This window comes from Furipterus horrens, unplaced genomic scaffold (assembly GCF_987537825.1).
Source record: "Furipterus horrens unplaced genomic scaffold, mFurHor1.1.pri manual_scaffold_4, whole genome shotgun sequence".
NCBI classification, from domain to species: Eukaryota; Metazoa; Chordata; class Mammalia; order Chiroptera; family Furipteridae; genus Furipterus; species Furipterus horrens.
In genome coordinates, this window is record NW_028327174.1 from 175191953 (window position 1) to 175213281 (window position 21329).

The following is a 21329-nucleotide window of genomic DNA, read 5'->3' on the forward strand; positions in this document are numbered from 1 at the left end:
TTTGTCAAATTTAAGAAGTCTATAGGACAACACAAAACCATCCCTGGTAACGTATTTGCAGTTTGGTCTTCAAAAGCTGTAAAAAGTAACAAAGAAATCCCAGAATAGTATAAGTTAAAATCATTAAAAATATTTATTGTTTGTAAATGCCACATATTTGAGACAGCAGAAATCAAAGCATCCTCCTTCAAATTCTCACTTCACTTGTATTTCACAAAAGTGCTTTGGAACTTAAGATTTCTACCACCTGCATGGAGTGTATGACAAGAGGAAGCGCCGTGGAACCCAAGGCCCATGGAGTCCATTTCTGGGGCCAGGGCATGACCCCAGGCTAACACGCCTGCCACATGCTGAGCACCTCTACGTGCCCAGGAGTACACACATGAGTGAGGGGGCCACACACCACACTACCATTGTCATTCATTTCTGAAAGAGCCGCTTGAAATCCTGACTTGACTCTTATTTGATTGGCAAAAGGATGCTGCTCACATTTATTTGGTGACACTGTTTTCTGCAACTTTTACATCTGCACCTTGGTTGTTAAAGTAAACTGCCATTGCTAGGACAACGTTGTCAAAGAGAGCAGTTGTAAATCTCCTGAGCTTGATCACTGTCTAACAAATGCTTCATTATGCTTTCTAATCCTTTTGGTTGGAAGGATGCTTTTAACTGACCAGCCATACTGCATGTAGAGGTAAACATCTTTTTTTGGACTGTCTGCCCAGAAACTGCGTAAACTACCAAATGAGACCCTGATTTTATTTTGGTCAGTATGTGCACATTTTCATATGCAATTACCCAGAATGATGAAAAACTGGTAATAAGAAACCTAACTACTCTGCCATGTCAGATGCTGGAAAGCAATCTTAATCACCTAGTTACAGATATAGGTTTTTAAAAGATAAACTGCTTTTTCGGCTGTTTTGTGTGTTTCATTAATTATTCAATTGGTGTATGAGTCATTTTGCCTTATCTGGAAAAATATTTTTAAATCTGATTCCTTTGACAAGTAAGTTTTTGTTAGGTAAGGCATGAGTAATCAATCTATCCAGCTATTTTACCAATTTCTAGAAATTTAAAATTAACCCTTCAAATACCTTCATTTAGATCTTATCCTCTCAAACTACTTTAATGATAAAATGGTAAAGTTGGGTCCCCAAAATGTAAAAATCCTAATAGAAGTCTCTATTTCCAAGAGTAAAATTAAAAAAAAAAAAAAAAGACAGCTAACACTTTGGGGTGAAGGCTATCCCAATTTTCCCCCTCCCCCAAAACATTTAGAAATCAGAAAAATATCTGAGATCCTATTAGACTTCCAAAATAAAATTTTATGGCAGTGTTTTTTTTTTAAAGGAGTTTCAAAAGAATAGAATACTTGAATAAGACAAATTAATATCCTAAGGGGGAGGGGGGGACCCAAAGCTGTTTACTAAGTTGGCAACAGTAATTCAAAGAAATTGAGCTATAAACCCTGACCGGAGTAGCCCAGTGGTTGGGCATTACCCTGCAGAGTGGAAAGTCACAGGTTTGATTCCTGGTCAGGGCACAGGCCTGGGTTGCAGGTTTGGTCCCCGTTTGGGGCGTGTGAGAGGCAACTGACTGATGTTTCCCTTTGTCCCTTCCTTACCCTCTCTCTAAAAAATAAATAAAACCTTAAAAAAAAAAAAAAGAAATTAAGCTAAAGAGAGTTTGATCTGTATGCAATTAATATAAAACAGGATGAAATGCCTAGGACAAAAAATTAAGTCTCCTCATCTTTTGGCTATGAGACAAGTGAAATTAACATATGGATATTTTGGACAGGTCACATTCAGAATTAAACAGAAAACTTTCAAACCTAGAAAGCAAAATGGGACTTTCATTACCTACTTGAGTCTACCATATCTGAGTAGGAAGTTTGGATAATGACTATCCCAACAGGTGCTTTGTTTCAAAAACTAATACAAGCAACTTATCACGAAAAGCCTATGATTATTAAGCTCCTTTCTTCTCTGTCTTGCTCCTTTGTCCTCTGCTGTATATGCTTAAGTTTAGCAAAGACTACCCTTTGCAACTCCTACGAATAGAGAAGCAAGAAATGGAGTAATAAAAGTAAGCCTGAGAATTCAAGGGGCCCTGAGAGCCTCTTCTCTGGCTGGTCATGGCCTCTTGTTTCAATACAGACACTTAAAAGACTTTGGGGAAAAAGACTGTCTTTGCTATTAATTTCCTTGTCAAAAGCCATCCATCAGAGAAACAGCTATTAACCAGGCAATTAGCCTAAAGTTCTCAGATAATAATTAGAAACCAAAACCCCAAACCCAAAAACCCTTCAATTTTCCTACTGAAACATTTTATTCTGAATTTGTTGGTGCTTAAGGAAAACAGCTTTGCCTGTAATTCACTGTGCCCTGAACTTAGCACACTAAATTTGGCTAATTAGGAACAAGGCCAAACCGCTTCCTTCTTTGAAGGTCTAGTCAGTTGATAAATGGCACTTAACTGATGCCTTCTTTCATATAACCTTTAATAAGAATTCATAAGTCGCATTGATTATGCCCCAAGAAATGAGGGACCGGTGGTAATTCAGATGGGCACCTCTGAAAAGATTTGTCAGTTTCCTGTCCCTTTCTAACCAAATTTTTTTGAAAACCTTGGGAAAAGACTGAAATTCCCCACCAATCTGAGACTGCATGCGAGTTTTTACAACATTAAGGGGAAAAAACAAGATTCCCAACATGGCACCCAACAGACCTCCACAGATAAAATCAGTGACCAAGTGAGCACTCTGAGTTGTTGCGGTGGGCAGGTGCTCCTTAATGGGACCCCGAAGGCCGAAAAACAGGACATTGCTAAAGCCATTGCGGAAAAGAACAGGTGTCAAGCCTCGATAATACTCTCCAATTCCATGGCATTTTAGTGCTTTGAAAGCCTGATAGGTGTTTGTAAATTTGTCATGATGCCTGTGGTCTTGAAGCAATGTTTGAACTCTTTCAAATGGAGTGAAAATTGCTTCTGTTGTCCCTGCAAGTAATGCGGCCATGCTACGGGTTACAACCTCTGGGGTACTGATGTGCTTACGGAGAAGGCAAGATAAATCCTCATATAGACCAAACATAAGCGCTAGTGTCGTCGTCTTCTGCATTAGTGGAGGAAGGATCCCGCGATACAAGTTTCGAAATCCATCCCTCTTCAACTGAAGCACTGCATCCCTGGTTTTGATTCCATAAAGCTGTTGCCGAAAGAGGACCTTCTGAATGGGGTACGTGATCGCTACGTTGTTGAAAGCTGCACAGTAGCCACAGAAATAATGTTTCATTTCACCAACATCCGTAATATGAGGTGATATATCTTGTTTTGAAGATGTTATGATGGGAGACCTCTTTTCATGAGCTTCTGAATCCATCATGTGGCTTAAGATTTTTCTTCTTCATGAAGGACTTTTTTTAACCTAAAAATAATAAAATGACAATAGGCAAACCTTTAAATACAGTGTTGTATTTTCAGAGGACCCTTGGAGGTCCCAGAGACCATTTCCGTGGGCTAGGAGATCTTCCCTTTTCCAACTACACACTATGTGAAGCAGGATTTTTGGCATATACTTCAACCAAAACAAGTTGTAACAGACTGAATGCAGGAGATGTGAGACCCTACCTATCTTTTTAAGCCAGATCTTAGAGAAAATTGCAAAATTATAAAACACACTCTTCTCAATAATTTTTATATTCACATGAGTTCATCATTGCTATTTTAAAGTAAATTAATAAATATTTTTAAATTTTGTTTTAATTTCTAAGAACACAAATATTAATCCACGTAAATAAAGGCTCTTTGGCATCTATAATAATTTTTAACATGTTGTGTACCAGGGTATTTAAATGCCTTTTAGAAATGACGAGAATTCTCGCCACCCATACGCAATGTGTTAAGTGTAAAGGGTTCCTCCATATAAAAGACTCATGGACATGGACAACGGGGAGGGATATGATTGCGGGAGAGGGGGTGGGTTGGGTGGGGGAGAGAAATTAGGGGAAAAGGGGACAACTGTAATTGAAAAACCAAAATAAAAAAAAAAAATTAAAAAAAAAAAAAAAAAAGTGTAAAGGGTTCCTGAGATCAAAAGAATTTGAGAACCACTGGACTGGTTCATCCATATTATCTATACTACATAATAGTATATACCATTATCCTTCAGAAACAGATCAAAGTCTTCCCATGAGAAATAAAATGGCAAGACATGTATTCAATCATTGCATTCACTAATGCTTATACAGTACCTACTCTGAACTGGGCCCTCTGCTAAGTGCTCATGATTCAAAGGCAAGGAACTCATAATTTAATAGGAGACTTGCCAAGGTGAACAATGACACCATAGTGCAGTATCTTCTATGACAAATGTGCCGTGGAAACACAGGTAAGGGACACCAAGCATGCACTTTGAGAAGTGGAGGCTGGAAGAACAGGGTTGAATAAGGCCTGCAGATATGTACTCTACACTGTTATTTTCATGTATTTATTCTCAAAACAACTCCATAAAGTATTATTTTCCTAGCTTTACCAACGAAATGTCCATGGTTGGTAGAGCTGGAATGTTGAAATGAAGTCTGCCTGGCTCCAGGGTTCTTGCCCCTGCTATCACTCCACAGATGGCAATGACTTTGGGAGGCTGCTCCGAGACAAAAAGTGGCTGTAACAGACCACGCTGAAAAAGATTTGAAGACTAAATATATAGACTTAGCCCACTGAGGGGAACTAAGCCAAAATCCTACCCCTAGAATATATTCGTTTCTTTAAAGTGGCAAGATTGTCCTTGTCAGTCATCTGAAGCCGATTTCCCCCCAAAAAGGATCCAAATAGATCACCCAGAACATTTCCTACATCCCAGAAATAGTTGCAGAAATCACCCTTAGTTGGGAACATGGTAGTTTTATATTTCAGATGTATCAGGCTAAATATTTCAAAATTGTTTTAAGTTCCTTAACAATAAAACATCACATTTAAAGAATGTGGGGACTTCTGGCCAAGACGGAGGCGTAGACAGACAGGCTATGTCTCCCTCCACAACTAAGAAGGAATGTAACTACCTCAAAACTAGAGACAACCAGAAGTTCCAGAAAATCAAGCTGCCTTGAAGTCCAACAAAGATATAAAGAAGAAATACTCATTCAGACAGGTAGGCGGGGCAGAGAGGACATGGTGTGGTGGTCGCAGCAGTGGCAGCAGCAGCAGAAGGCTGGTGGAAAGCACAGTCACATGTTTTAAAAAGTCAGGAGGGACACCTGAGGAGCGTTCCCAGCTCCTCACCAGACTGCACAGCTCATGGTCCCAGCACCGGGGAAAATCAAGCCTCATTGCTTCTGACTGTACAGACCAGTGGGGGTTGGGGCAGAGGAAGAAATTGCTGGTCTCTCAGCAGAGACTGCTTGTTTAAAGGGCCCCATGGTCCTCGAACATCCGCAGACCCACCCACTCTGGGATCAATGGCCAGGGCAACAGCTAGAGAGGCACCAATCCCATACGAAAGTGGGAGAAGTGCCTGGAAAAGGGGCAAGTGCTGAGCAAGTGGCACTATTCCCTCTCAGATCCCTCCCCAACATACAGCACCACAATGTGGTGAAACGGGTCACCCTATACTGACAAATACCTAAGGCTCTGCCCCTTTCAACATAACAGGTGTGACAGCTCTACCTAAGACACAGGGGCAAACAAACACAGGAGCCTGTAAAGATGAGGAGACAGAGAAGTATGGCCCAAAAGGGGAAACAGATCAAGGTTCCAGTGGGAGAACTAAGTGATGAGGAGCTAGCCAACCTAACAGATGCAGAGTTCAAAACACTGGTAATAAAGATGCTCACAGACTTGACAGATATCCTTAAGTATGGCAAATGCATAAGAGAAGAAGTGAAGGCTATGCTAAATGAAACAAAGGAAACTCCATACAAAACCAATGGTGAAGGAAAGGATTCAAATCAATGATTTGGAACATAAGGAAGAAAAAAAGTCAACCAGTACAGAATGAGGAAACAAGAATTGAAAAAAATAGGAGAGGCTTAGGAACCTCTGGGACAACTTTAATCACGCAAACATCTGTACCATAGGGGTACCAGAATGAGAAGAGGAAGAGCAAGAAATTGAAAACTTATGTGAGAAAATAATGAAGGAAAACTCCCCAAAATTGGCAAAGGAAATAGACATACAAGTCCAGGAAGCACAGAGAGTCCCAAACAACCTAGCCCCAAAAAGGACCACACCAAGACACATCATAATTAAAATGCGAAAGGTTAAAGATAAAGAGAGAATCTTAAAAGCAGCAAGAGGAAAGCAGAGAGCTACCAACAAATGAATGCCTATAAGACTTTCAGCTGATTTCTTAAAAGAAACTTTGTAGGCAAGAAAGGACTGGCAAGAAGTATTCAAGGTGATGAAAAGCAAGGACTTACAAACAAGATTACTCTATCCAGCAAGGCTATCATTTAGAATGGAAGGGCAGATAAAGTGCTTCCCAGACAAGGTAAAGCTTAAGGAACTCATCATCACCGAACTATTATTATATGAAATGTCGAAGAGACTTACTTAAGAAAAAGAAGATCAAAATTATGAACATTAAAATGACAACAAACTCACAACTATCAACAACAATCAATCTAAAAAATAGAAACGAAATCCAACTAAGCAAACCAGAATAGGAACAGAATCATAGGTATGGGGATCATTTGGAGGGTTATCAGCTGGGAGGGGGAAGGGGAGAAATGGGGATACAGTGCAGGGATTAAGAAGCATAATTGGTTGGTACAAAATAGACAGGGGGAAGTTAAGAATAATACAGGAAAGGGTGAAGCCAAAGAACTTATATGCATGACCCATGGACATGAACTAAGGGGCAGTGGGATTGCTGGAGAGAAGGGGGGTACTGGGCAGAAGGGAGCAAAGGGGAAAAAACTGTGATACTGTAACAACATAATCAATAAAATATACTTTAAAAAAAAATCACATTTAACTACAACTCAACAACAAAAATTAAAAAACTTGATTAAAAATGAGCAAAGAACTTTAAAAGACATTTCTCCAAAAAATATATACAAATGGTCAACAAGCATACAAAGATGCCTGACATCACTCACCATCAGGGAAATGCAAATCGAAACCACAGTGAAGTATCACCTCATATCCATTAACATGGCCCCTACTAAAAATAAGGAAGGAAGGAAGGAAGGGAGGCAGAGAGGGAGGAAGGGAAGAAAAGAAAAAAGAAAACAGAACAAATATTGATGGGAATGTAGTAAAGTTGGAACCATTGTGCACTATTGGTGGGAATGTAAAACAGTGCAACCACCACAGAAAACTGTATGGTGCGCCCTGGCTGGTGTGGCTCAGTTGGTTAGTGTCATCCATAGACTGAAAAGGTCACTGGTTTGATCAGGGCACATACCCAGATTACAGGTTTAATGTCCGACTGGAGCATGTACAAGAAGGCAACCAATCGATATTTCTCTCTCTCTCTTCCCTTTCCTCTTTCTCCAAAGCAATGAAAAAATGTTCTCAGATGAGGATTAAAAAAAAAAAAATTACGGCCATTCTTCTGTTCTTCAAAAAGTTTAAAATAGAATTATCTTATGATCCAGCAAATCCCGCTTCTGGATACATATACAGAAAGGAAGGGAATCCTGTCACGTATGGATGGAACCTTGAAGACGTTAGCTAAGTGAAATAAGCTAATCATAAAATGACAAATACTGTATGATTTCACTTATAGGAGGTTCTCAAAGCAGTCCAATTCAGACAGAAAGAGGAATGGTGGTTATCAGGGACTGGAAAAAAGGGGAACAGGGAGTTATTGTTCAATGGTTACAGTTTCAGTTCTGGAGGTCTGTTTTATAGCAGTGTAAATACCTATTACTGAACCGTACACTTAGGATGGTAACGTTTATGATGGGTTTTTTTTTTACACCCCCCACACAAGCCTACATGTAAGTGTTTCAATGGTCCACAAATATTGAATAAAAAAAACGAAATAGACCAGATAATTCATCTAGGTCTTTGACTTATGATTAAAAAACCAAATTTGTTATGTTTTTTTCCTTCCCATACCACACACACGTCACTATAAACTGCTCAGCTTTCTCCCTGCAATGATGAGCTGGTATAATGCCGACATGATGGATGAAGGGAGGTGAATGACACAGGTCCTGGGCCGCAGCATCAGGGTGCTATGAAGGTCACTTGAACACAAGCACTGTGATACTGCGATGGTCAATCTAGTAACTGAGGGGGCTCCTTACTGAGAGACTAATGGGTGGGGTGGACAGAGGGATGACCGCGTCCTGGGAGACAGCATGACAGTTCATCATGCCGCTCAGAACAGCATGCAATGGAAAACATATGTTTACTAATTTTCCATTTAATATTTTCAAATTTGGGCTGACCATGGTAGCTGAAACTGGGACTTGAGGGGACTGCTGTACTTGACTTATGTCCTAGAGCAGTGGTTCTCAACCTTCCTAGTGCCGCGACCCTTTAATACAGTTCCTCATGTTGTGGTGACCCCCAACCATAAAATTATTTTCATTGCTCTTCATAACTGTAATTGTGCTACTGTTATGAATCGTAATGTAAATATCTGATATGCAGGATGTATTTTCATTGTTACAAATCGAACATAATTAAAGCATAGTGATTAATCACAAAAACAATAATTATATATGCATTTTCCGATAGTCTTAGGCGACCCCTGTGAAAGGGTCATTCGACCCCCAAAGGGGTCGCGACCCACAGGTTGAGAACCGCTATCCTAGAATACAATATGGGTGGGAGATGGAGAGACCCTCAGGAAGATCCCAAGACACTCTAACACTGTATTTTTTTTCCTTCCTCATGTGAAGCAAATGGAAATAAACTATTTTCCTTGAGTAAATCCCACCAAGATCTGTGCGTCCTTTTCCCTGAAGATAGACTACGCTAAAAAAAAATGTAATGCATGCATACTTTGGCCCAAAGCCTCTGTTTGGAATTTGAGCTGATTATCATGTTTCTATTAGGAAAGATAAACTTATGCTCAGATGTGAAGAATTATGACTAGGCACCACTGCAGGCCCATAGTCTTCCCTAAGGACGGCAATAAGAGGGGTCAGGAAACTTTTCTCCCCACCGAGTCCGGGGTCACACCTACAGAACTCAATGGTGCCAGGGGGCCAGTCTTTCACTGTCCACCCACGGGCACCAAAACACTTTGTTCACTGAAGAAGCCTCACTTTGGGCAGAGGGCTAGCAGCAGTGGGACTTGCACCTAAATGCTGCTTAGCACTACCATGGATAAGGAAGAAAGGGACAAGAAATACTGTCCCCTGGTGTCCTCAAAATTTGTTCCACTGCCATTTAAATAAAGTAAGATCTGGCTTAGAGAGAGGAATTATTTCTAATTTTGACAGGTATTAAAGCTATTCTTAAGCAAGAGAATTGGGCTGCTTGTAGATCCAATAAAACAAATGAATCATTTAAACAAATATTGATAAAAGAATGTAATTACTTCTTTTAGAAAAATATTTACACATTAAATTTATGCATTCAAGAACACATTTTAAAAAGATGGGCAAAATAAATTTTTTTTAAGAGAAAAATAGAGTTGTAAATCAGTTAAATACACAGACAGCCTCTGCTCCAGACAACCTGTCCTGGCTCGCGTCCTCTTCATCTGCCTGACAAATGAGAGAAAACCTCTGCACTAGTCAGCCTGGCTCTAGTCACACTCACTCCACTGCTCCTCACCCCCACCATCCTCGCCTTCATTTTAAAAATACAACAAAAGAACACACTGCTAAGTAAACAAAAGCAAGGGGTTCCACAATGCATTTTGGAATTTTCTAGTAACAGCATAGATACCCCAGTGTTTTGAATGGTTGCAGTGTTCTATCAAATAGATGTATTATATAATTATATACATTATATAATTAATTATAATCTACTCTATTTCCTATTTATGGTTACTCTTTTGGCTTTGGTTTGGTTTTTTGCTTTTAAACAATGCTGCAATGAGCAGCTCTGTACCTATACCTTGCTTGGGTGAATGCTCACAAGTTTACCTGTAGGGTAAACCTTTACGATGGGATTGCTGGTTCAAAGAGTAATGCATTTTAACTTCAGTTACCCTAAACTGCCCCCAGAAAACTTATGATTTAGATTTTCATTAAGTATATGCCAGTACCAAGTTCCCTACGATTTCCAGCATCAGGTATTGAACTGCTATTTCTGCCAAAGTGATAGGTTAAAAAAAAAACCTCACTTTGTCATTTAAAATTTTTGAATAAAATCTAGCATTTTTCATTTTAATTATTTGAATGTTTTTTACTATAAACTTTCATGTTACCCATTTTTCTGTAGGCACTTCATGTCTTTCCTTACTGAGTTGTGACAATTATTTGCATATGAAGAAAATCAATCCTGTATTAATCAAATTGTGGCAAATACTTCCCCACTTTATATTATTTTTGATACTGAAGTTTTTAACTTGGATACTAAATCTATCGATCTGGGCCTCTAGGTTTTGTGTCCTTCTTAGAAGGCCTTCATTACTCTACAATTATAAACAAGTAATCCACGCTACCTTCCACTACTTTTATGCTTTCATTTATTATCTCTTCTGTAATCTCTCTGGAACTTCAGTATAAAGAGTTCGTTGGCAGCCGTCCGTCTCGAGAGACGATGGTGTAGCTTCTTAAGAGTCTATCTGCACCACCGAGAATGGCTGTGCAGTCCAACTCGGGAGTGACACGGTATCTGTCTCCTCCCGTGTTGAATCGACATCTTGCGATGACGCTGGAGTGTCCTCTCCAGTGAAGCTGAAGCTACAGAGCCTGGGCAGGGTGATATGGAGGGTCTGCTGTTGCCCATGCAGCAGACCCCCCCTCTCTTCGCAGCTGAAGGGTCCAAGGGAAAGACGGAGTCAATACAGCTTGGCTTCAGGTGCGCCGCAGGAGTTGCCGGTGTTGACTACAACGTCGAACCGCCTTAGGGACTCCGGCTCCGGATTTTCTGTCGGGGTTTACTCCCTTAGCCTTTCCCCTGAAGAGGTATGCCGCAAGGCAGCGGAGGTTTTTTTTTTTTTGGAGTCAGAGTTTTCCTTCTCTGATGTGCCCTGACTGGAAGATCGAACCAGCGACACTTAGCTCGCAGGCCGACGCTCAATCCACTGAGCCAAACCAGCCAGGGCCAAGTATAAAGAGTAAGGCAAAGATAAGAGCACACCTAAATACCCACAGGCATTTTGCATTTATTTTTGCACTCCATTCTGCTCAGCCACTAGCCTAGAATTTCTTCCCTTATAGCAACCTGTTTTAACCCACTGCAGCATCAGGGCAGACTTCATTACCTAGTAGGACTTCCCCTTCTACTCTTCCTATCAGAATTACCAGCTGTCCGGGCTCTCATACTTTCCCAGATAAACTTTAGTGTATTTCTGTTGCATTCCTCACCAAAATCTTGTTGGTATTTTATAGTGAAAGCAACTTTACAAATTTAAAGAACTTTTCCAAAATTGAACCTTCCTTTAAAAGGACATGATGTCTTCCTATTTACTTGTGTCTTTTTACAAACCTTAGTAGCATTTGGATTTTTTCATATAGATCTTGAATGTCTAGGTATTTTGCCTTTTTGGTCACTATTATGAATGGGCTATTTTCTCCCAAATAATTTTCTAACTGCTTTTTTATCTGCATATGAAAAAGCTACCAATTCTTCTGTTATTTAATGTTAGAACCAGCCAATTTACCAAATCTATTTCTCAGTTCTTTTGGTGGATTTGCTTTAGTTTTCACTATACATAATATGTTTCACAAATTTTGCCTTCTCCTTTATAACATGTCTCTCTCTTCTCTACCTTATTGGATTGGCAAACACTTCCTGAACAAAATTAAATTATGGTAACAGTGAACATCCTGATATTTTTCTTGACAACTGGGAATTTTGCAAGGGATTACAGTTAGCATAATACTGGCTTTTGGTTTGAGAAACAGGGAGTTCTTGTCACCTGAGTGTTCAAAATTCAAGTCCTAGCAGTTTCAAGCTTACACAGGGTAACCAGTTACCTATCACAACACAGGTATGTTCCCACTCCACATTCCCTTGTTTACCACCTATCTCTACCCACCCTTGGGACTGTGCTACAAACATGAAGTAAAGCATGGCTTTCCAGTGCTAGAATCTCATCTGACAAATTATGCTGAAAACTCTAAAACTTCATTCTGCATTAACTCTAAGAATTCATATAGTATTTCTGCAATTATACTTTAAGCCCTTGCCCATCATTATTTACTAGGGAATTATGTTCCAAATAAAAATGGATTCCATTTTTTCTAGTACTAATAATCAACTGAGAATATGGCCTCTTAAGAGTTTTCAAACATGGGAAGGGAATATATACATTACTCCTGTTTTACTAGTTTATCTACTTCCACCTCTTTCCACAAACACTAAATCAGAAATGTACCCTTGAACTCTGGTCAAATGCTTTTAGGAAGCAACTGAGATGATCATATGGATATTGGAGGCAGAACCAAACGTAACATTTAAGAGTTACAGCTAATTGCTTGGGCTCAAATCCTGGCTCCACCATTTATCTACTGTATGACTTTTAGCAAGTTACTCCATGTTTCTGTAGAGGCTTAGTTTCCTCATTTATAAAATCAGAATGTTACCTACCTCACAGGCTAGTTAATTAATGTAATGCAGCTAGGAGAGGAGTCTAGAACACAACAGGTGTTCAACAAGGATAAATTATTATTACTCTTTCCAATTTACTTATTTGGTGTACACATTAGCATGTTTTTTGGTAATTACTCTCCCTTTTAATATGGGTATGAGTCCTATTTGGCCATGATGAAATATTCATTTAATGTATTGCTAAATACCATTGGCTAATATTTTATTTTATAATATCTTAAACCTTCACATTACTATTCATAACAAAGTTTTCAATTTATTACTATCACCATGTCAAGTTCAGGTATCAATGTCCCACTGGCTTATAAAAAGAATCTTATTTTTTCATCTTTAGGATGTGAACAATTTAAATCTTATCAAAATGATCTTTTCCTTCAGAGTTAAAAAATATTCAACTATAGCCCTGGCTGACGTGGCTCAGTGGATTGAGCGCCGGACTGCGAACCGAAGGGTCGCTGGTTCAATTCTCAGTCAAGGCACATGCCTGGGTTGCGGGCCAGGTCCCTGATTGGGGGTGTGCAAGAGGCAACCAATCGATGTATCTCTCACAAATCGATGCTTCTCTCCCTTTCTCCTCCCTCCCTTCCCCTTTCTCTAAAATTAAATTTAAAAAATTTTTAAAAGAATTCACCTGTAGAAGGGGAATACAGCCAATAATATACTGTGATAAGTTTGCACGGTGACAGATGATTATTAGGCTTAGTGAGGTGATCACACTATAAGGTACATAAATGTTAACTATTGTGCACCTGAAATATAACATTGTATACCAGCTATACTTAAATAAAAACAAACAAAACAAAATGAATTCACCTGTAACACGATCTGGACCTGGTGTTTTGAGGAACGGTAGCTTTTTGATAACATCCTCAATTTCTTCCATTGTTAATGGTCTGTTAGGTTCTCTCTTCTGGAGTCAATTTTGATAACTGAAAGTCCTTTAAAAGAAAATTTTGGGTTGTTTATATAGTCTTACAAAGCATTTGCTATTTTAAAAGAAAAATACATCTAACCTTATGTACTTATATTCTTTCTTGAGTGGGGTAGCCAGTTTATCTAGTTTACATTCTTCCCATCTTGGCAAAGAACTAGCATTTGCCTTTTTCAATTTTACTATTTTTCAGTTTTTAAACATTTTTCCTCTTTATTACCACTTTTCTCCTGCTTTGTCTATGTTTATTTTATTATAATTTTTGAGTTAGAAGCTTATTTTTATTTAGTATTTAAAGGCTATGCATTTTCCTTCTGGCAAAAAAACTTTTATTACTCTAAGATATTCTGTGGAGAATTTTGGTCTGAGGGTCATCTCGCCATCTGTACCATCTTCTGTTTCTCTGCCACAGAGGCTTTGATTTGGGATGATTGTATATGCACCCTTTTCCAGAGTCCAAGCCTGTTTGGGCTTGTGTGTGTATATGCTTTATTTATGCTCAGGAAAAGAGCATCTTTCTCATGACCCACAGGAAAGATCCTACAGAAATGGAACCTGACATTTGGCAACTGTCCTTCAGTCTCAAAGGTTCAGGGACATATACACCCTCCACAAGCTGACCTTTATCTATGGGAGAACAAAGCAAGTGAGAATCCAAGTTCACCAAGTCCATTGCTAAGTTTCTGGCAAACAGTGGGATGCCACTCGGATGCCTGAGCATAGAGCACCCAGGTTCTACGACATTCTCACCCCCCCATCAAAAGAAAATAGCCAATTCTAAAAGTAGCCCTCTTTCTGCTGGATCATGCTGAGTTACAAGGTAAGGGGGAAAGAAACAGAGAACGTCAAATGGATAGAGTAAGAAATGTTAAAAATGTCCACTTTGGCCTGACATTTTAGTCCATTCTGGATGAACAGAATATTCTAGCACAGATATGAGAAGTGGGAATTCCAATACCCTCCTTGGTCTACTGATTGTGTTGTTCTGACTTGTTCTTCTGGAAAAGCATTCTTGCTAAAAGCTACAGACTTCTTCTTTCATATCTAGCAGTACTTTAACTTTATATACGATAGCACTTTGCCATGCATTTGAAGACTCAGTTTTAAAAAATTGTTAACCTGTTGCTGACTTTGTGTTCATTCTTGTTTCAATAGCTGTTTCCTTTAATTCAGGATACAACTTCTTATGTATGACAGTTTCCCTTCACACACCATTTTTGTGGGTGTATATGTATCTGACTTGAGAGAACTGGGAGAAAAAAAACACACACAACTTTTTAATTTGTTTTTTTAAACACACCTTCTGCCTGTTACATTTTGTGCTCTTAACCAATTAAAGAAGCCAATGGCATTTTTAGTTAAAAAAAATTTCTTAATCAAGTCTGCCATAGTTTGATAATTATTAATCATTTAATCTTGTATCCTTACTTCTTGTTTTAGCTGACCAAGGTGAATTTAAAAACTCTTATTAGTATTATACTACAACTAGCATAGAAATGCTTTATATCTATGTAATGCTTTGTTTTCTTCAGTTTCAGAACATTATAATCAACAAAAATATTCAGATTAACATCCATATGATTACACAATAACACACTGTGACAATTTATGAATGAAAAAATTTCATTAGTACATACTAAATACAACATATTTTAATTAATGTTGCCACCTACAAGCTGTTTAACAATATATGTTCCTTGATAATACAGGCCAAGTTATTTGTGCACCTGAACAATATTTTGTCCATGTTCATTTTAAATTCTTACTAGAATGTTACTAGCATTACTTTCCAAAATTTTGCAAAATAAAGCTACTTCATTCACAGTTTGTAATGACTCCTAGGAATAATGGGGCTGTTTTTAAACAGGTTAGCCACTGTATTGACCACTGTATTGAACTATTTTAAGACATTTTAAGACCATTACTGTACATTTAAAGTCTCAGGTTTGTTTGTTTTTTTAAAAAAAAGGCCTCAACACAGGAAAAAGGAATGTAATGAAACCCAGACTTCACAGATTTAAAGTCGTCCCTCTAGTTTCATCCTACACACCAAGATGGTATGACCGGGTTTTTAACTTAGCAATAGAAGCAAGGATGGTGTGCACAGTATTCTGGGGAAATAAAATTTAGAATGTTGTATGCTTATCTATACTATAAACACTGCTAAATTCCTTTGCTAAATTATCTCATTTGAAGTTCTTTAACATGGATAATTTTTTTTGCAATAATTGCAAAAATTATTTACCAACACTCAACCTATCTCAATATTAGGAAGCAAAGTTAATAAAGTTGACTTTCAAGCAACTGCAAGTGCCAAACTTGACTGCATAAGGAAACAGTGTAAAGTCTAAATACTTACAGCCCAAAGAGATAAACAAGCCGCAGATGTGATCCCAGCAGAGAAGTCTTTGTGAAAAACTGGGGGGAAGGCGACTGTAATTCTCAAAGGCTGTGAATTCCACTAGTCCGCAAGTCTGACTCAGCATTCAGAACAAGATCAACCTGGGTTCTAGTCCTTGTTATGACACTCTCTTGCTATTATAATACGAAACAATGTCTGTAATTTAAAAATCCACTTCTCTAGGCTTACTACCAAGGAGAGACCAGGTAAGTCCACTGCTCTTAGAGATAACAGCCTGTGATTTTTCCGAGATGCACTAAAGGTAACTCCAAAGTGCCTAACCTTTGCTCTGGAACCACTAGGGGACCTGACAAGCCCTTGCACCTTTTAATTTTATGGAATCCTTTCAAAGCAAGGGCAGAGGAGGCTCCAAGTGGCAAGGTCACTGCACATTTTATGGGCTTCACAGCTTACAGGCAGAGAAAGAGAAGGTGTGAATTACGACCAGCTGTGTATAGCTGGAAGGGACAAAATACAAATTGCGCCGAAAGGATAACTATAGTTGAGGAATCGACATGCTCCATCTAGCTAAGCTTAATACCAAATAATCGGGACAGAGATTTACAATTAACTATACCGTTCCCCCTTCCCCACCCTCCCCACAAAAAGCCTGGACAATGAGTTTCGCACAACGCGAAGCAACATGGTGTCGCAGAATAAGCATTGTCTGGCTGTCTTGCTGAACTTACCTCTCTGCAGACACCCATGTGGCCAATCTGTGAGAAGAGGACCGGCAAGGGAGGCGAGGGAGTTGGACTAGATTGCCCCTTCTTTTTCCGACGTTCAAAAAATAGTCTGGGGTCCGGAATCCCAGACCCCGAGGGGCGGGGGCCCTCCCGCCGTCCCAGCGCCGCCCTTCTCCCAGGGCACAGGCAGAGCCCGGCCCCACCCCGTCCAGTGGTTCCAGCGCGCTCCGAGGCACCTCCCCGCTCGGTGCTCGCCCGAAAAAACACACAACACCCTGCGCGGGAAAAGCTCGCTCCGGCGACAAGACGCCTTCCCGGCTCAGCGAAGCCCCGCGGAGCCAAGAACCTCGGGAGCAGAGAACGGAACCCGCGTCGCGGTGGGCGCAGTGTGAGCGCGCGGAGGGCCAGGACCAGGCGGCCTCCTCAGACCCTCCCCCATGCGTCCACGCCATCCACACCGAGGCCGAGGGAAACCCCGTGCTTCTATCGCGCGTGCTTCTGGCACTCACCCATCGCCGCCGGCACCCGGCTCCAGGCCCGGTAGCCGCCGGCCGGCGTATCGGCGAGCTAGCGAGCCCGCGCAGGCGCAGACCGTGACCGACCCCCAGTTCTCGGGGCGTAGCGTGACGCGCTTGCTCCGCCCGAGCCCTATCACGTGAAGGAGACGCCGCCGCCACCACACCCCTCCTTTAAAACCGCGAGAGTCGGGGGATGTAGGCTTTCCCCTGGAGTAGATTTGCCGGCGCAGGACAGGTGGAGAGGGTCATCCATCACACCTGTCGTAAGGTATTGGGGCTTCGTTAGAACACCGTAACCTTGGTACCGTACGGCGGCCTTGCCGTGCCAGAAACAGCCAACGCTTTCTCTCCTGTGCAGCCTGTGGGAGGGCCAGTGGGAACCGGGAGTTGTGATTGGCTAGCAAGCGCGTACCTTAAAGACCTGAAAGTGCCCCACCTAGCCTCCCTTTCCAGCCTTGGTTAGTTCATTAAACCCTCGGAGTGTCCTTTTGTCAGCTGCCAATACCACAATTTACAGAACACTTGTGTGTGTGTGTGTTTTAGGACATCTAAGTCACTTTTTTAAAAAAAAGTATAGTTTATTGATTATGCTGTTACAGCTGTCCCAATTTCTTTTCTCTTTGCAGCTCTCTCCCCAATACCCCCATTCCTTCCAGCAATTTAACCTCCCTTAGTTCATTTCCATGGGTCGTGCATATAAGTTCTATGGCTTTACCCTTTCCTATATTATTCTTAATTTTCCCCTGTCTATTTTGAACCAACCAATTATGCTTCTTAATTCCTGCACCATTTCCCCATTTCTCCCTCTTCCCTCTCCCAGTTGATAACCCTCTAAATGGTCCCCTGTTCCTATTCTGGTTGTTTGCTTAGTTTGTTCTTGTTTTTATTATTTTTAGGTTCTCCTTTTGATAGTTGTGAGTTTCTTGTCATTTTAATGTTCATGGTTTTGGTCCTCTTTTTCTTAAATAAGTCCCTTTAACATTTCATATAATGATGGCTTGGTGATGATGATCTCCTTTAGCTTTACCTTGTCTGGGAAGCACTTTATCTGCCCTTCCATCCTAAATGCTGGATAGAGTAGTCTTGGTTGTAGATCCTTGTATTTCATCACTTTGAATACTTCTTGTCAGTGCCTTCTTGCCTGCAAAGTTTCTTTTGAGAAATCAGCTGATAGTCTTAAAGGCATCCCTTTGTAGGTAACTCTTCTTTTTTTTTTTTTTTTTTTGCTGCTTTTAAAATTCTCTCTTTATCTTTAACCTTTGGCATTTTTATTATGATGTGTCTTGGCCTCTTTGCATCCATTTTTTTTGGGACTCTCTGTGCTTCCTGCACTTGTATGTCTGTTTATTTGTAAAATTAGGAATGTTTTCCTTCATTATTTCTCACATAAGTTATCAATTTCTTGCTCTTCCTCTTTTCCTTCTAGCACCCCTATGATTCAGGTGTTGGCATGTTTAAAAGTTGTCCCAGAGGTTCCTAAGCCTCTCCTCATTTTTTTTTCAATTCCTCTTTCTTCGTTCCTGGTTGACTGTTTATTTCTTCCTTATGTTCCAAATCATTGATTTGAACCTCAGTTTCCTTCCCTTCACTATTGGTTTTGTGTGGATTTTCCTTAGTTTCACTTAGCCTAGACTTCACTTCTTCCCTTCTGTGTTAGCCGTACTCAAGCATGTCTATCAAGTCTGTGAGCATTTTTATCACCAGTGTTTTGAACTCTGTGTCTATTAGGTTTGCTATCTCCTTGTCACTTACTTCTCCCAATGGAACCTTGATCCTTATTTTGGGCCATACTTCTCTGTCTCCTCAACTTGACAGGCTGCTGTGTTTGCCTCTATGTCTTAGGTAAAGCTGTCACACCTGCTACATTGTAAGGGGCAGAGCCTCAGGTATTCGCCAGTGTGGAGCGACCCATTTCACCACTTTGTGGCACTCTCTGTAGGGGTTGGGTCTGAGAGGGATCAATGCCGCTAGCTCAGCACTTGCCCCCTTTTCCAGCACTCCTGCTTCCCGTATGGGACTGGCGCCCCTCTAGCTGTTGCCCTGGCCACCGTTCCCAGAGTGGGTGGGTTTGCGGACGTTCTAGGTCTGTGGAAGCCCTTTAAACAAGCAGACTCTACTGAGAGACCAGCAGTTTCTTCCTTTGCTCTAACCCCCACTAACCCCCACTGGTTTGCACAGTCAGAAGCAATGAGGCTTTATTTTCCCCAGCGCTGGAACCCTGAGCTGTGCAGTCTGGTCTGGTGCTGCGAGCGCTCCCCAGGTGTTCCTCCCTACTTTTTTAAATGTTTGACTGAGCTTTCCGCTGGATGGCCGTAGCCTCTGTTGCCACCTCCACACCATGTCCTCTCTGCCCCAGCTCCACCCCTCCTGCCTGTCTGGATGAGTATTTCTTCTTTATATCTTTGTTTGTTGGACTTCTGTGCAGTAGAAGTTCCATGGAACTTCTGGTTGTCTCCAGTTTTGAGGTAGTTGTATTCCTTCTTAGTTGTGGAGGGAGATGCAACGTGTCTACCTACACCTCCGTCTTGGCCAGGAGTCCTCCTAAATCACTTTTAGACCTGTTTCTTTTCAACCTCAGACAGCGTGCCGGTCTTGGACTCCACCAGAGTTAGGAAGCCAAGTTCAGGTAATAGTCCTGACACTTCCTGGGAGTGACCTTGGACAGGTCACTTATCCTTGAGACCAAATCCCTGTCTCAAGAGTAACGCCTGCGTTACGTACATCCCCTGGCCTTTGTAACAATTACTGGGAATAATGGTCTGATTCTAACTTGTAAACTGGAAGTCACACAACAGATGTGAGGGGTTGAAGGAGATGGAAAGGTTGGCTTGGAGAGGAGAGGCTCTTCAGAAGGCTCATTGAATATGTGAAGTGTATGCCAATAGGACACTCCAGCGTCATCGCAAGATGTCGATTCAACACGGGAGGAGACAGATACCGTGTCACTCCCGAGTTGGACTGCACAGCCATTCTCGGCGGTGCAGATAGACTCTTAAGAAGCTACACCATCGTCTCTCGAGGCTCTGTAGCTTCAGCTTCACTGGAGAGGACACTCCAGCGTCATCGCACGATGTCGATTCAACACGGGAGGAGACAGATACCGTGTCACTCCCGAGTCGGACTGCACAACCATTCTCGGCGGTGCAGATAGACACTTAAGAAGCTACACCATCGTCTCTCCAGACGGACGGCTGCCGACGACATGCCAATAGGCACCCCCACTGGAGTGAAGCATTATGGTATATATGTGCTTTAGGTGGGTGGCTTTCCTTGTCCACTTCCTCCAAGAGCACTTTGTAGATATTGACTCCAAAATGTTGTGTGGTCTGCTTGAGCTGGCATGCTTTACTGTATCTTGGAATGTGGGAGACCATACTGCCTGATTTCAGCACACACTCTGTAGGGGACCATTCTGTGTGGTTTTGAGAATTGTAGCCCAAACCGTGAGCCAGGCTCCTGAAAGCCTTGTCAGACTCGACTGGAACACCGGGAATGGTAGAGGCAGACATGACTCAAAGGCCACTCAGAATGTTCCCATGAAAATTGGATTTAAAGAATACATATTATGCTTTAGAGCTTGCTCTGCTTTTCTTATCTTTTAGTTAACTATAATCAGTGTGTAGCAAAAATGTGTGAAGCCTTGCACCTGATGTCAGTATGGCACCAGGATGTTTAACAGACCCCGACACTGTGTTCTTTACTGTAATCAGTAACTGTCAACTGTAACCCAAACATCTAAAGCTTATTGATGATTCATAAGTCTTGACCTTGAATCTCCCAAATCTCTTCCTCAATAAAAGGGACCAGGAGAAAGCGTTCAATGCTCTTCTCCACTAGAGAGATTTGCCACCTTTCCTCCTTCCAGACAAAAGACAGCATCTGGGTATTTTGTTCTTTCATCCATGATCCCAAAACCTCTGCTGGACAGGGTGTTTCCACCGACCTGGGGCATTAGAGGCAGCCAGCCATAACACTCTACTGAGGTACCTACTGTGTGCCATTGTCCAGGCATCACCTCTCTTGGGGACGCTTAGAACTGAATGAAGGATATAAAACCAAGAGACTGAAAATTCGGAAGCATGAGGGGCCCTTCCCTTTGAGAG

The 21329-nt window shown here is 41.1% G+C and overlaps 1 protein-coding gene across 4 annotated transcripts; it reads right to left on the minus strand.

Annotated features, from left to right (window-relative positions):
• Positions 1-110: 110 nt before the first annotated feature.
• SLC25A51 (solute carrier family 25 member 51) lies at positions 111-17347 on the minus strand. 4 transcript variants are annotated; one of them, XM_090274446.1, is made up of 4 exons: positions 17218-17347; positions 14741-14870; positions 13504-13628; positions 111-3430 (listed from the first exon to the last, which is right to left on the minus strand). In XM_090274446.1, the coding sequence occupies exon 4, from the start codon at positions 3386-3388 to the stop codon at positions 2495-2497; it is 894 nt and encodes a 297-aa protein (XP_090130572.1). In that variant the 5' UTR covers positions 3389-3430; positions 13504-13628; positions 14741-14870; positions 17218-17347; the 3' UTR covers positions 111-2494. The 4 variants fall into 4 exon arrangements, with proteins under 4 accessions (XP_090130572.1, XP_090130570.1, XP_090130571.1 ...); XM_090274444.1 differs by lacking the exon at positions 14741-14870; XM_090274445.1 differs by lacking the exons at positions 14741-14870; positions 17218-17347 and adding an exon at positions 16712-17211.
• Between the last annotated feature and the right edge of the window lie 3982 nt (positions 17348-21329).

Bases quoted from the DNA above. Each gene is read 5' to 3' on its own strand.
- SLC25A51 (XM_090274444.1), bottom strand. From the start codon at position 3,388: ATGATGGATTCAGAAGCTCATGAAAAGAGGTCTCCCATCATAACATCT.